The sequence below is a fragment of the Trematomus bernacchii genome, unplaced genomic scaffold, assembly GCF_902827165.1.
Source record: "Trematomus bernacchii unplaced genomic scaffold, fTreBer1.1, whole genome shotgun sequence".
Taxonomy (NCBI): Eukaryota; Metazoa; Chordata; class Actinopteri; order Perciformes; family Nototheniidae; genus Trematomus; species Trematomus bernacchii.
In genome coordinates this window covers 14,084,057-14,100,676 of record NW_022988043.1, presented here as the reverse complement: position 1 = coordinate 14,100,676, position 16,620 = coordinate 14,084,057, and the positions used below count along the sequence as shown (strand labels likewise).

Genomic DNA, 16,620 nt, shown 5'->3' with positions numbered 1-16,620 from the left:
GCCCCCTGACTTCTTCTTTACCACCACCAGGTTTGAAATCCATGGGGAAGCATCAATCTGTTCGATGATGCCCGCGTCCAAGAGTTTTTGCAGCTCGGCGGTGACGTCGTCGCGCAGGGCGAGAGGCAGGCGGCGTATGGGCTGAATCACGGGGTGTACCTCAGGCTTGAGGAGGGGCTGGTGGTTAAAGGCGGTGAGGCAGCCCAAACCACTGAACAGAGCTGGCCAGCGCTGATGCCACGGCGAGCCAACAGACAAGATGGCGGCCCCAGAATTGTCCACAAGGCTGAAACCCAACTCACAAAACAAGTCAAAACCCATGAGGTTGGCCCCCTGGTGAGACACTTGAAAGGTGAATGCGGGGAGAGCCTTAGTCCCGTAACGCACAGCAAAGGTGATTGTGCCCGCCATTCCAATTTTAGAGTGTCCATACCCGTACAGATCCTCGGCGTCGGCGGTCAGTGTTCGGAGCGGAAAGAGACGCCGGACCGTGGAAACATTCAGGAGCGACTTGGAGGCCCCCGTATCCAGCAGCAGCGGGAGGCACACCCCATCCAGCTCCACCGTGCAGCACTTTAGCGGTCGGGAGATGGCGGCCACAGCGTTGACACCTCTGTCCTTTGGCAGGGCAGTTTGGAGCTCGACTCTGGTGCGATGATGAGCCACAATTACCACAGGCCCGGCGTGCTGCCGTACCCTGGCGTGCTGCAAAGTTCACATCAAAGTTGTCCTCAGGGAAAACCTCCCCGGGAGGCTCCATGGGTAGCGCCACCGTTTGAGTTAGTAGCATGGGTCTGTGGGGAAAATAACTGGAGGAGGGAGCTAGCTGTGATGCTAAGGCTGCTGCTGACTCAAGCTGGAAAGCTACCTCCACTGCTCTTGTTAAAGTGAGCTGGTCTGTCATCATTAGCAACTTTTCTCTGAGCGTCGAGCTGTTAGTGTGCTCAGCCAGCTGATACCGTATTAGTTCATCTTCCAGCGCCCCGAATTTACAGAGGCTGGCTAGTCCCCTCAGATCAGCCACGTAATGGTGGACGTGGCGTTGCCGAAAAACAATCCGCCGGAGCATAACATTTTGTGGAGCAGCAAAGTGTCCAGTGAGCAGTGTAACACAGTCCGCATATTTCGGAGCGGGTCCGAGAGTCCGAAAAATCCGCTGTCCCTCGCTGCCCAGCGTGTGTATCAGCAGGGCTTTCTTCCTGTCGTCGTTAGCTTCAGCTAGCCCCGCGGCTACTATGAACGTTTCGAAGGACTCAAGCCAGCGAACCCACGGAATCGGCGGTTCGCCCGGCAGTGCGAGGAACGGGGAGAGAGGTGAGAGTAGAGAGTCCATAATCCTCGTCGCCAATGTTGTATATATTTAGACTATGGACTACGACATTTAGGTTGACCGTTTATTCAACACGTTATTGCACACGCTGCCATGACAACACAACAACAACCAACTGTATCCGGTTCACACATCCCCAAACTCCCGGTGCCATCTTAAAGGCACAGTCACACTTGATGTGACACATACATAACACTATTGTGGGAAAAGTACTTGGTGTGAACGCGCCTATTATTCTCAGTCTTTAAACCTCAAGACCTTGGAATCTTCTCCTGCTGAATTTAATCTGAAGGTCTCGTCAACAGGTGTAGAGCAGCTGCTTCACTTGGTGTGTGTGTGTGTGTGTATGTGTGAGTGTGTGTGTGTGTGTGTGTGTGTGTGTGTGTGTGTGTGTGTGTGTGTGTGTGTGTATATCTATATGATTTATCTGCATAATGCTAGTGAGTCAGTTAGCCTTATCGAAGCCATGTACTGACAACAAAACAGCAGCGACTACATAAAATTTGCATTCGACCTATCTTCCTCGACCTTCATGAGATGAATCACTGTACCTTCTCAGGCGTTTTAGCTGGACACAGTTATAAATACATGCGTCCTGCAGCATGCTGTAGGTAGTCACGCAGAAGAGCTATGCAATGGGTGAGAGATTTGCAGGAGGGAGCTGACAGGTTCCTTTTCAGACAGTTACACATATCTGGAGCCCTGTGGTGAGAATGTAAAATGGTGAAGACTAATGCTTCTGTCCCCACTAATGGTGCAGTACACTAGAGGGAAAAATCTCTATAACAAGCAAAAGCGAGTACCTTCATTCATGGAATCTTCACCACAGCTGACACATGGTTTCCTGTTTGTGGTATCAATCACATCAATTAAGAAGAGAAGCTTATCAGATAACAGAAATCCTATTCGCCCCACAGTGAGGACATTTACTGTAAAAGGGACAGTGCAGATAAAAGAAAAAAATGAAATATGTAGGTTAACATATGAAATAGGAGAGGCAAGCACAGCAAAGAAGCACAATGGATATTAATGGAGTCACATCTGAACCTAAAATAAAGTACATGTCTGGAATTCCTCCAGCATGACAGTTGTCAAAAGGAAGCTGAACCAGGGTGTGACAGGAGGTCTTTGGTTTCAGGCTGAAGGGATGGTGGTGCAATGAATCATTGGAGAAGTTGCATGGGGGTGGGGGTTGTAGCCAAGGGGGGGTTGCGGTCAAGTACAATGTTGTTCCAAGGGGATGGCTGTGACAGGCAGTAGTTTAAGGAAAGACTGCAGGGAACAGAGCGGCGTGTAAAAAGCAGGAGACCTGACTGACACCAAAAAGCTCCGTTGAGGCAAATCTTTACTGCAGAGCCTGAGCAAAGTGCTGAGGAGATAAATCATGGGGGTGTGCAATGAACAAGGGTAAGAATATTTAAATTGATTCAGAGACTCTTGGATGGTTATTTAGGTAAATTGACTTTAAAGGGATGTTTTGTAATTGCAGCAAGGTATTAGCACTTGGAAGTAACAGCGTCAGGTGATATTGTGACTGTACATCACACGATTAATTAAAGCATAGTTTCTAAATTAGCTATACAAACCATGGTGTTATACAGTACATATGTATATATCAAGTGAAAATGTATACCATCACTTTTAAATTATATAGTTGATACATCTCCTTATTGTTTTCCACAAATACATTTTATTTTATTATTTTATATTTGTAAATGTTATTGCTATAATCTTACGTATTACATCCAGTTATTTTTTTATAGCATATATATTTAATGATAATTGTTTTAGGGATCCCGAGAACTAATATTTACATTAACGACGACTGCTTTAATATAATTGCTGTGCATATGACAACAAAGAACTTGCCATTTCGAATGAAGATGACAATTTAAACAAAAATGCTCATTTAAAATTGGTATATTGGTAAATATTGGAATAACATAAGCTTAATACTTCCATTTAGAGTAAGTTGTGACCTCAAAATTACTGAACATGTTAATTTCTACTTTATTATTCATTTATATTTTATCTCTGTGTGTTTCAGAGCGACCCTGGAGCCAGAGACCGGTCATATGATGATCAAAGACAGAAAAGGAGGGTCCCCTCGCAGTCGCCGCACCCCCCTCTCCCATCGCAGACAGCTCAGCAAGAGAAAAGACATGATGTTTGTGGGTCAGTTGCTGCATTCAGTTGTACATCTTAAAAGTAGAGTTTTAAAGCGTACTGACTTCTTGCTTTAAACTGCAGCTTACATTGTTGTAGTTCTGCGCTCTGGATGGAAGGCAGAAAAGATAAGAGCCCATTATTTGGAAATAAGTATTCTGAAATATGTTATCTGGTTGCATTGTGGGAAAAGTAGGATGAAAGGAAACAAGTGGCAACCTCCAGGTATGAAAAGTGAAGCCAAAGCAATAAGTGCCTTGATCCTGCATTCTCTCTGAAGGTGACTTGACTCATAGGCAAAAAGATTTGTAAAAGTCTATAAGAGAATGACCCTGATTCTCAATTGCTTGTTTCAAGCTTTCAAAACAGACTGATGATCAATAAGTAAATGATGGTCCCATTAAAAGTGGAATATGTTAAAGCAGCATGTTTAAGGGCATGGCTAACTCGTGATTGACAGATCATACCACAATGTTGTCCAGTGCGGCTGCTATCTCTTTGACCTATTAGCAGTATTCTTTCAGTTAACAAAAGTAAATGTAGCATTATGTTTGCCTCAGACATTGAACAGTGTTGGGTCCTATTTAACTTAACTCTCTCAAGTTTCTTGTCCCAAATAAACAAAATGGAAACATCTAAACAGCAAGATTGAACTATATTTTGGCCTCTACTGCATCCATTTTGAACATTTTTCATTTAAAATAGCCCTTAGAAGCGTCCCAACTCTGTGGAAGTCCTAATACATTCTTAGAATATACCTTCACAAAATGCTTTAAAATTAAATGATATAGTTGCAAATCTTAGCAATGATTGTGACTCTCAAACTGAGCCGGCTAAATGAAATGTTTTGCGTGAACAGTTTTTATCTACTTTTAAGTAAACATGAGCCTTTTTTAAGAAGTTTGTAATGCTCATTAAATGAATAAATGTTTCAAAACATCGTGGTCTTCTGAGACCAATTTAAAGACCATTTCCTGCTGAGTCTTACACTTTCTGCATGGCATCAGTGCCGTCAAGGGACTACTGTGGTCACCTTTGACTGTAATTGCTCCTAGAGGCAGATGCAGGGGAGGAATGTCTGTTATTATTTAGCCAACGTATAATTCTCTAGACAACTATCAACGCTCTCCATTATTATGTGTTTCACCTCTAGCAGAGTCTTCAGAACAACAGTTCATCCCCTCAAGGAGAGTCAGGCAGGATGAAACCAGACACAGAGAGCTGCAAAGATAGATTATAAACTGTATCAACACATTGAGCCTCTATAGTATTTAAAGTGGACCTATCATGCTATATTTGAATAATATAGTGTAGGACCATACCTATATAAGGCATATTTATACTTTTATGTCTCCTCCTGATTGGTGGAGTTGGCCCAATAGCCGTAGCGCCACCGTCCTGACGTCAGGACAGTGTTCAAATCTGGATCAGTTTTGATCAGATCCGTTGCAGCCCCTTTTTTAGAGATTTGGGTATGGAGGAAAATAGAGAGGGTTGTGTTTTCTGACACTTGGTGAGTTCCCTGGAACACCGGGGACACATATTCATGTATAAAAGACGTACAAAAGTGCATTTTGCATGATAGGTCCCCTTTAAATAAAGTGATGATCATATTGAAGGAGAAGGGCCGAATCAACTTAAAGCGTACTTACATAACTTATAGCAACGTTTTTGTGCATGCAAAAAAATAAAGTTATGAAACCTGAACATTGGCATATAATGAATGTCTGACAATATTCTGACAGGTGACAAAATAAAGAACAAACCTCAGTGAAGGAGTGGAGGAACATAACACATGCCTTAAAGGGGGAACTGAGAATAAAACATGCTGTGACTCCAGTCCTGTGGCCTTTTCAATAAGCAGTTAGAATCAGATATGTTGTTAAACAGCACTCTGTCTACCTCCAGCATCAGAACACAAAAAAAGGAAATACATTTTGAACGATTTATCAGAGTTCAAGAGGGTTGTTAAGTCCCTGCCAAAAAGCTCTGGAGCTGCTCTGGATGCTGAGGGTTAATGTTTTTTTTTATTTCATTTGTCACCCATCTGTGCATTTGCAGTCTTGTAAATTATTTTTCACTTTCCTGGATCGCACCTCTTTCTGGCAAGAATCACCATGGAAACCAGACAAAACAGCTCAATACTATCAGGTCCACTTTCATTTGTTTACTGCTTTAACAGCATAGAGAACTGCTAAATAAGTTAAATATCATTGAAAAAACAGGAAGTACTGTGAAAGACACATTTTCTTCTGTCCCAATTAATATAGAAAGGAGGAAGAAGGTATGTTTTGACTGAGAATTGTATTTAAATAATGCGTTTTGTGTTGGCAGTGGGGGGATGGACCCAGGAGGACCCATCCTGTTTGGTAGAGCAGTTCTGTCCTGAGTACAATGAGTGGCGGGCTGCAGCACGCATGGTCAACAATCGTGGCAAAGTGGCCGTGGGCACGCTGGACGGCATGATCTACACAGTGGGGGGGGAGGACCACATCCGCTGTTACAGCAGTGTGGAGAGGTGAGACACAGTACAGGCTCTGGAAGTCTTTGACTGACAGGTTGTGCATTCATTTATTTTGTATCTCCAAATATCCAACTTCATATTCTCTCCCATGTCATTTTTACCTTGAGCTCCTCAAGGCAAAGGATTTCTTGCTCTGAGAACCTCATTTCAGCATGTAAACCCATTTTGTTTGTTTCCTCACATTGGATTTCATACCCGTCATATCAAAGTGCTGATTTAATGAGAGGCTGTGAGTTTCTTATCAGAAAAACAGCAGCAATTAGAAATAAGAAAACACCTAAACACTTACTCCATGACAGAAACGTTTTTTAAATCAGGCAAGGCTGGAATCCAAAAATAATTAACAACGAACAAAACAAAAATAAAAGCTGTTATTTTCAATATCACAAATATACTTATCAACATGTTTTTTTCAATTCCATCATCCTAAATCACTTAGGTTCAGCATTATGACAGAGATAGCTCTTTATGGGTTGTTGTTGTTGTTGTTGTTGTGTACATACCTGAACAGCAGAGGTCAGCATTAAGGCAGAAATTCAATGAAGACCCTCAGACCACAAGCCATCTTTTTTTGTCAGAGGCGAACTTAAGCCCTCACTCTGGGATTTCCCTCATCTTCATGTTGCCAGGGTATCTATTCCTCATAGGCTTAGAAAGTCTAAAATAATCACACACACACACACACACACACACACACACACACACACACACACACACACACACACACACACACACACACACACACACACACACACACACACACACACACACACACACACACACACACACACACACACACACACACACACACACACACACACACACACACACACACCTTATCTGAGCTGCAGCCAGCTGACCCCGTAATGATCCCCCCCGTCTGGCTGCAGCCCAGCTGAGAACGACCTGTCCCAGACTGATCAGCTGTTAATGGCTGAGGGTTGGTGACAGCCGGTTACAGCACTGATATTTAGACGGAATTGCAGACGTCAAGAAAAATAAAAATGCCAATTAAAATCTGAAGTGTTTTTTTGTGGGATGTGGGTTTCATATAATGGCCTTGAATGGAGGGAAAACATTTGTAATAGCCCCAACAGTGGAGAAGAAACACTGGCAGATGTTTACACAGATGCCCAAAACATTTGTATTTCTCTCAGTGCCGATGTCTTCCAAAAGCACACAATTGCAGACACCAAAAACAAGATATACACACATGTATATGGAAGCATGTGCCTGTGTTTGTTCCACTCAAGTTGTTATTGGCAAAACCTGATTTCACACTTTGACATCCGCACTCCTTGACCCCCCTCATGGCAGGTATAACCCCGACACAGACAGCTGGAGCACAGATGTAGCACCCTTGAGCAGCCCCCGCAGCGGTGTGTGTCTGGTGGAGATGGACGGATACCTGTATGCCATTGGAGGACACGATGGCATCGCTGCTATTAATACTGTGGAGAGGTACTGAGTGCTACAAAATATCTCTTTTCTTGACATAACCTGTGAATCGTCTTAAGGGGAGACACTACAGGTACATAGGGTAAAGATTTTACTTACATAACCATAAACCTTCCCCAGCTGATACATTTTTTTTTAAATGCAAATGAGGCTTATTCTAAATATGTGCTTCTTTGCTTATATTTCCAGAAAAAAAAACGGAACAATTATTGTCCCATTTGGTTAATTTTTGTGTACATCTTTGTGTAACTCCATGAATCAGAAAATGCTGGCAACACCCAGTACACATTTTTTAATAAATGTAATGTTACAAAAATCTGGCTGTTACCAATAGAATGACAAATCCCTTTGTACAAAAAACCTTTTAAAATAAAATGTAGATTAAAATGAAACTGGCAAATTCAGTGAATATTAGATTAAATGAGATGTCTGGCTCAGAGTATGATAAATACATCATTTTAGGCAGCCTTTCAATCAATGTAATGTAAGTAATAAAATGTGATACTTAAAAAGAAAATCAAAAATCCTTTTAACTATGTCATCATGACATCGATCTTACCCAAGTTCATAACTTACAGATGTTCAAATATTTTCTAAGTTTTCTAAGTCATTAACTAATTCGAACTTTACTAACTTTTGGTGAATTTTGGAGGAATCTAAAGACACAAATAAACAGTTACAGTAATGAAACAAACACCTTAATTAGAATTGTGAATGTTTTTGCCTAAAATATATCATGCTTTTGCCTCTAGTGTCTTGCCTTACTGTTAACAAAGACTGTGTTCAAAACATTTCCTGAACAGTGGGACTACTTGTCATTATTTTTCCAATTAAAACAACAGAATTTAAAAGGCTTCTCTTTGTTTTTCTAAAGACAAAATGTTTAAATCACATTTACATTTTTCTTAGTAAGACAGGCTGTCTCTTATCTTGATTGAAGTTATAATGATTTTAATTGTCTGACATCTCGCATTACTGTGAAAGCAATCTGAAGTGGCTGACTCAGAGAAAGGAACAAAGACATGGTTTAATTTGAGTTATGCAATAGCATGATTCTGAAAGTCAGACTACTTTGGTAAATTGGTGTTGCTAACCAGATTTTCTTTCATTGTTCCAGGTATGACCCGAGAATGAACACATGGAGCAAGCAGGCAGCGATGCTGGGCAGACGCAGCGGGGGGGTGGCTGCTGTGCTGCAGGGTCAGCTGTACGTGATGGGGGGCAATGATGGGGTGATGGCTCTCAACTCAGGTGAGATATGTGGTTACAAATAAAAGACTATTTTTGATATATCGTAGCAACTTAAAATCAGTTGTCTAGAGAGTGATGGCTGAGGAAACAATTGCTCAAAAACAGTGTTTGTGTATTTATGCTCCTAAAATGTAATGCTTGAAAGCATGGCATACTTTTAGTGAGTAAGTCCCACTAGAGAGTAACATACAACCTTTAAAGATCTACATGAGAGCATCAAAAGTATAAAGCACATAGATGTCGTAAAACACTCCCTGGACCTTTTATAAAACACCAAAACACAAGACATATACACTGAAGGGGATATCTGCGTGTGGGTGACCTAATAACCCTTATAACAGTTTATCTTCCTTATCCTTATTGTGCATGTTAGAAAACACTTAATTCCAAACCTTAAAACATCTTTAAAATAAGGGTCACAATACTTCAGGAACCCTTAATACCACGATTTAGATTGCAGGCGTCAAACCTGAGCTCTCACAAACTGTCAGCCCAACACCCAAAGTAGTTCAATCTAAAAATCAATTCAAACAGAGCAGTCCAGCAAATCATAACAACATAGAAACTGTCACTAACTAATGTTGGGCGTTTTTGTTTTGGTAAATTAATAAAAGGATAAATTGATTCGAAAATGGTTCTCTCAACTAATTGATTAATGTTTGAAGTGCTTGCCATTGGAAAACTCAATTAAAACTCCAAACACTTATTTTAATTGACTGCCAGAGCTTGTTGAGTGTTTGTGTTAATATGACTGGCACAAATGATACTAAAACTTTGAATAAAATAATAAACAAAAGCAGCTTCAAGTCATATCATGAATTTATTTATGTGGGAATGCTACCTACCAACAGCCAACAGTTTTTTCTTAGCTTGGAGGCATTTTGTGAATTGACTTGTTCCCAGTACTGATGGAAACAAAACATCTCAGCTGTATTTGACAGCCTTTTGACTTGTGGGACGACTTACAGTAAGCAACGTATTACAACTAGCTTGACCTTTTATTCTCTGCAAGTAGCCCATATTTTCTCACACACACACACACACACACACACACACACACACACACACACACACACACACACACACACACACACACACACACACACACACACACACACACACACAGCAACATTCTCATGCCCCTGCCCTCGCCAAAGATAAACAGGGTTATGTGTTTGCTGCCACTTGTCACCGACTATTTCAGTCTGTGAGAAGTGCACGTATGTGAAATTCCCACAACCATTTTTGGATCACATCCAACTCACGGTCTTTACTTGCGAAATTGGTTGGAAAATAGCCTTATTTCCAAGTCATTTAAAAAAGACATTTATATAAAAAGAGATACTAAAATGATCGATAGCTAGTTTTTTTCGACAGACACATTTTGAGTGCCTTATGTACACCTAGAATTGCATTAGATCAATATACCCTAGACATGTTTCTATATAAATAAAAACAACTCAAAGTTAGTCTGGAAAAGTTAGTGTTACTCATACAGTGTAGCAGACGTGTATTATGTGATATGGCCCCTTATGACTCCTGCTATCTTCTAAATGTCCCCCAGTGGAGCGATACAACCCTGTAGACGGTACCTGGTCGATATGCGCCCACATGCTGAGTCCCAGGGAGAACGCGGGCTGCGCCGTGTACCTGGGACACATCTACGTGTCCGGAGGCAGAGACGAGCTCAACCTGGAGCTCTGCGGAGTGGAGAGGTTTGACCCGGACAACATGAGGTGGACTCCTGTCAAACGCATGAGGAGCAAGAGGGACAATGTGAGTAATGGATCACTAAGAGACTGGATCAGGTGTCAGGCCTCCCCTGTGATTTAAGGTCCAGTTTACTTTTACATCCAGATGATAAGAACAGACAGAATGGAGGGAGGTAATGTGACTGACAAGACTGAGTAATGGACACAATTTTCCTTAGGAGATTACCTCTGAATCTTCAGTAGAAGTTACGGTTCTCGTTATACAGGGCCCAGAAGGTTCCATGAGAGAAATAATAAATACATCGGGGTCACGATTTATTATGAAGCGCATGAGATAAGTATTCAGAGAGCCAGCACAACAGACCATGCCTGTCTCTTTGAAGCATGCAGTGAGATGCACCTGCTTGAAGTACATGCATCCACTGGTAATCATTGGGGTTTCCAATTGACCATCTTCAAAGTCAGCATGTTGCCAACGATATAATCCATAAATTCTGAATATCTGACTTTTAGAGGATTCCCAGACCATCCTAAACGTCAAATTAGAGGATTGTTCAAGGACCTTACAGAAGAGCACGCTCGTGATTGTCAATGGGGGGGGGGGAGTTTGTTCTAATCCGTCCTGCTTTCAGATTTTTCCGTCATTGTTAAAAAAAATCCATCATAGACGGAAAATATTCGGTTAACACGACCTCTGCTGCCAACATGTTGAATTTGGGATCAGAAGCTGGCCAATATGTGAGAACATTTTTATAAATGTGAAGTTAAAAATTATATCTAATTAGATCATTATTATTATTTGTATTATTATTATTGTCCCTCTCTTTTGCCAATCCCTGGCTCCATTTCAATTGTAATTTGGATCCCACAGTGTAAATGTTTTTCTTTTGATTTTCTATACAAGAACAAAATACATTTGGGGGGAAGTAAATTGTAATCTTTTCTGGCATGCCATGGATCGATTGGAAGGCATCATGTTTATTATAATGTTCACCATTTTAGTTTAACATGTTTTTGCCAATAAATACAAACAAAGATGAAGCCGATAGTAATACAATTAGTGTCGCAGACTCATAAAACAAATACAGATTGGCAATTTTGAGCCGCTGAAACTGTCTAATTTCGTCAGTTTAGCTGTTATATCTCCTTGTTCTCTCTTGTCCTTTCTCTTTTGAGCGACGGAATATATTCGGTTAACGCGACCTCTGCTGCCAACATGTTTTAATTTGGGATCAGAAGCTGGCCAATATGTGAGAAGATTTTTATAAATGTGTTCTTGTGTAGAAAATCAAAAAGAAAAACATTTACACTGTGGGATCCAAATTACAATTGAAATGGAGCCAGGGATTGGCAAAAGAGAGGGACAAATATATTGAAACAATAATGAACTAATTAGATATCATTTTTAACTTCACATTTATAAAAATGTTCTCACATATTGGCCAGCTTCTGATCCCAAATTAAAACATGTTGGCAGCAGAGGTCGCGTTAACCAAATATATTCCGTCTATGAATCTGAAAGCAGTTAGCCCCATTTGAAAAAAGAATGGCACACAATTATTAAAATTCATCCTTAGAGAGACACGAATGTCTGTAGCATATGTCATGGCAATCGATCCTTTAATTATCAAGACATTCCAGACAAAATGCAAATGTTGATAAAGGAAAAGGCATCACAAAACTCATTCTCTGGGCAACATGAATGCACAAAATTGTTTTCCAATTGATCTAGATTTTTGCAGAATAGTTTAATCAAAAACGTGTTTAAAAGTCAATGGATCACCAAAATGTTATTGCAATTAATTTAGTGGTTGTCTCAGTCTTGACTAGCATGTGGAAATGAATATCCATTGAGCTATGTTGCTATCAAGGCTGAAAGGTGTGTTGATAATTGTATGTATTTTTGTCATCTCGTACTAACTGTTATGTTTCGTGCCTCAGATGTCCCTTGTAGTGTTCAATGGAGCCTTGACGGCTGTTGGAGGCTCTGATGGTGTCACCAATCTGAAAACAATTGAAGTGTACTGCCACGTAACCAACACATGGAGGTAAGAGGAACATCTATGTTGGGACAACCCATAGATTGTTTACTGCTAACTGCTGGGCCTTTTTTTGAATCGAGCCAAGCCATTAGTTATTATTCCAATGATGTTTTTCCATTTTTTGTTGTTGTGCTTTACAGGGATAATCACATCCTAAATACAGAAGAATACAATATATCTTATGTACCAGGACTAACAGTCAATATGTTTTGCATTAGGATAACATTTTTGGGCTTTTTTTATTTATTACTCTTTTTTGCATAGCAGCCATGACATGCTGGCTATACAGTAATCAATACAATGGTAATTGACATGAAAGCATTTACACAATGGGTGATAAACATGCAAACAACGACAACCTTGTATAACAAGTAAAGGTTAGGTTTTATGGTGTGGTGTATATGCTAGTATAGCAAAAGGGGGTAGTGTTTCTTTTATGAAAAACATTGAAAAATTAATTAAATGAATTTCCCTGGTATTTAAAAAAAAAATAGAGTGGTAGGTATAATAGGATAATATTCAGTTGATAGGATCAATTCATAGCGTGCAGAAAAAGTTGATTGACTTTGGACAAAGTCATGCAAGACAATAACTACAAGTGTTAAAGGTCCCATGACATGGCCATTTCTACTGATCATAATTCCATTGTTGAGGTATACTAGAATAGATTTACATTGTTCAATGTTCCAAACTCACATTGATTTCTCATACAGCATCTCTGTGTATAGTATGTGTATTCACTCTGTCCTAAACGGCTTGTTGGAGCTCCTGCCCCCCCCCTCCCTATGAGCCCACTGTGCTCTGATTGGTCAGCCCGCCCACTCTGTTTTGATGAGTCCACCACCGTTACAGCGGAACATCAGTGTTTATGTGTTACAATGGCGTTAGCAACCAGAAAATGACACCAGTAATGACAAACCGATGAGAATGCTGCGTGGGGTCTGGGTGCCGTGTTGGCGGGACGTTGCGGGGCTCGCTGCTCCGCCCTTTGAGACTCGAGGAGCGGACAGTGTGAGCTGGATTACTGGTGTCGTTTCCTGGTTGCTGCGTGGGGTCTGCGAGACAGCGAGACACCGCAGAACTCAGTATGTGTGCGGAAATCTACGGCTGAGAAAAGATAAGGCTGAGTGAGTGTGTGTGTGAGGAGCCGTTATGTCACTATAACCGTTACGTCACAATACTCAGGAAGAAAAAAATGGAAAAAGAAAAATCTCCAACGAGGCGTTCTGGGGCAGCATAGACAGGTATTTTCTGTGTTAGAGTTTTACTCGCTACAGGGTGTACTTTGAGGGTTTGTGACTTTGCAGACCGTTTACATGCAGAAAAAGCTACATAACACACAAGGGCAGTGGCGTAACTATCGACGGTGCAGCCGGGGCAACGCACCGGGGCCCAGAGCCGGCCAGGGGCCCATGCAAAAAAATAAATAAAATTGACCGGTTCACGCAGTCTTCAAAGTAACCAAGCAACCTAAATTAATTTGTAATTTGTCTGTCCAATGACCTTGCTCCCTCTCATGTCATGTGATACCTTGCGCGACGAGCGAACCGTTTAATCAACCTGTACTGTACTGTAGCTAGCAGCAGCAAGTTCGGCAGCATTATAAAAAATGTAATAGCTTGCATTTATAATGTACAGCAAACGAAATCACAAGGGCAGCGCTCAAAAGAGAAAGGACAAGAGAGAACAAGGAGATGTAACAGCTAAACTGACGAAATTAGACAGTTTTTTTTGTCATACATCGTCCTCGAAATCGAGCGCTAACGTTAGCAATGTTGATGTGCAGCGGCAGCCGGAGCCGGAGGCTAACGATAGCTCACCACCATCATTGCCATCTAGCTCCACAAGTGAAGCTGTATCCGTGGCCGTGGCTGTGCAACCTTCTTCTCCAGCCAGCCAGGAGGAGAGGCTGGATCCGGCGGTGGTCCAACAGTTCCCCCAAGGGCGCCAACCGATAGGGGACTCTATGGCGCTATTGAGACCCCCGACGCCAAGATCAAAAGCTATATTATAGCAACCAGTCTATGTAGGCCGGTAGATTCCCCAGAGACAAACATCAAGGAAACAGTTTTAATCCTCTTCTTAGTTTGCTGTGCCGTTGTCAGGCTGTGGTGGTCTGAGGCCAGGGCAGGCTGTTGTTGATAGCTATACATGTGGCGCTTCTGAGTGGTTGTGTATGTCCGTGCGTGTGTGAGCGCATCAGTGTGCGCATATGTTTGGGGCGATGGGGGGGGCAATCACAACCTTGTTACGCCACTGCACAAGGGGATGGGTAATAACCAGATAAGCATGTCATGGGACCTTTAATGATGAAGAAGAGAATAGAGAATAGTCCAATCATCCAAGCTGATTGCTGCTATTCATTGAAATTTAAATGCAACATTAATTAATATTATACAGATTTTTCTTGTGATTATGAAACCATTGTCAGGAAATTTCAAGCGTTGGACAAAAATACTTGATATCCAGAGAGTCTGCAGTTACAGCCAGACAAATAAGTCACTTTGTGATTCATGCACCGAGCTCATGTAAGGCTCCTATATCTAATATATGCCTTCAGGCTGCTTACTGAATCTGAGTGCTTCAATGTCTCACTGTTTTCCTCTCCATCTGTTTTTAGACACTTTGGAAGCATGAAGAGCAAACATCCAGGAGGCAGAGTGGCTGTGCTGTGCTGAGACTCGACAATGCTCATATTATATGAATAGGACAGAGGTGTTAGAGAGAAATAGCCTAATGGATGTACGCCTGGCTCCACAGACACATTGTGATATGGTTTAAGTAAGTCTGCATAATGGCCGCATAATTGAAGAGTTCACTCTAAAATGAGACATCGCTGCATTACCCAAAGCTGGCAGCTGCTGGTACAAAATGACTACACGTAATAAATTAGAGGACATTATAGACTAGGAAATCTTTTAAAGTTATGGGTCTTTTTATGTGTGGAGCTTAAAAACATACCATATTTTAGACGGATGAATCAGCAGCAAATACGTTTCAGGTGTTATATGTATTTGTCAGAGAGTTGGATTTAGAAATCGATTGCACCATAATAATAGCCAGACCAGTACTGGATGTTTAATATATCAGCAAATTAATCAGCCTTGCAATTTAAAAAATGTCAGAGTGCAATGTTCAAAGTGTCAGAGTTTAAAAATAATCACTGGTGTTTCACAAAATAAGATACCACTTGTAAATATATTGATTTGCATGTAAGAAAGTAAGAAAGAACATGTATGAGCCAGAAAGATGGAGGTGAAAATTGGACTTTTTTTTGGGGTTAAAGCAGGATTCAAGTGACAGGATACACAATCTTTTGAGCATTGAGTATTTTAGTCAATTTCAGCCTTGATGTTTTGTAGAGGGATATTTTGAAGGTGAACAACTCAGTTGGCTCTTGGAAGTGGAGAAAGCTACTGAATATTTTAGAAATATGGGCTTGTAAAGCAGCATAATGATACAGAGTAATGATGTGATGTATATGTTATGAGCCTTTTGGAATTGCTACAAACATTTTTTTCTGTGTTTGAAATGTAGATGTTCATCATATTTCTATATTTTGTATGTACACTTAGCATCTGGGAATATCTGTGCTGCTATAATATTTTCAAATAGCCCTTCAGCATTGACTGTAAACATATTAGTCTATCATATTTCATCATTTAGCATGTGTAAACATTTGCCAAAAGGCACTGCAGCCACAGAACTGGTAAGAAAATGGGCTGGATCAAGTTGTGGAAAAGAAATCTGTGGGAATGAAGATCCTGAGTGAGATAAACGAATGAGTGAGATCTGTCTGTTGGCATGGGAAAGCATAAGTGGCTGTGTGGGCTTTGAAATGATGACGCTCAGAGCTCTTTCCCCTGGAGAATAATGGGCTGAAATGTGGAGAGGCTGAGCACAAGGAACGCACACAGAGCGACGCGGCTTTTCCGGAGAGACACACAACCCAGCGGTGTCTCCCTATAGTCACTTGGCGAACACAGAATGAATATTTTTTTCAATATGAGGGGGACGATTGTGAGACAAATAGCAGAGGACAGAGCTCTTGCAGGTATGTTTTTAACAAATGAAACATAACAGATGTTGCCTAAAAGTGATTGTTGATTACTATAAGTTACCTGGACTTTGCATGCA

At 41.1% G+C, this 16,620-nt stretch overlaps 1 protein-coding gene across 1 annotated transcript; it reads left to right on the top strand.

Moving 5' to 3' along the window:
• The first annotated feature begins 2,714 nt into the window (after positions 1-2,714).
• Positions 2,715-15,332, top strand: LOC117472581 (kelch-like protein 20). Its single transcript, XM_034117865.1, has 8 exons — positions 2,715-2,737; positions 3,378-3,505; positions 5,831-6,014; positions 7,338-7,481; positions 8,596-8,729; positions 10,294-10,505; positions 12,383-12,489; positions 15,104-15,332. Exons 1-8 carry the CDS (start codon positions 2,715-2,717, stop codon positions 15,159-15,161), a joined length of 990 nt encoding a protein of 329 aa, XP_033973756.1. The 3' UTR covers positions 15,162-15,332.
• Positions 15,333-16,620: the final 1,288 nt, after the last annotated feature.

Coding starts and splice junctions, on each gene's coding strand:
- LOC117472581 (XM_034117865.1), top strand. CDS start 2,715: ATGGGGGTGTGCAATGAACAAGG. Junction 3,506..5,830: donor AAAAGACATGATGTTTGTGG/GTCAGTTGCTGC, acceptor TTGTGTTGGCAG/TGGGGGGATGGACCCAGGAG. Junction 12,490..15,103: donor CACGTAACCAACACATGGAG/GTAAGAGGAACA, acceptor ATCTGTTTTTAG/ACACTTTGGAAGCATGAAGA.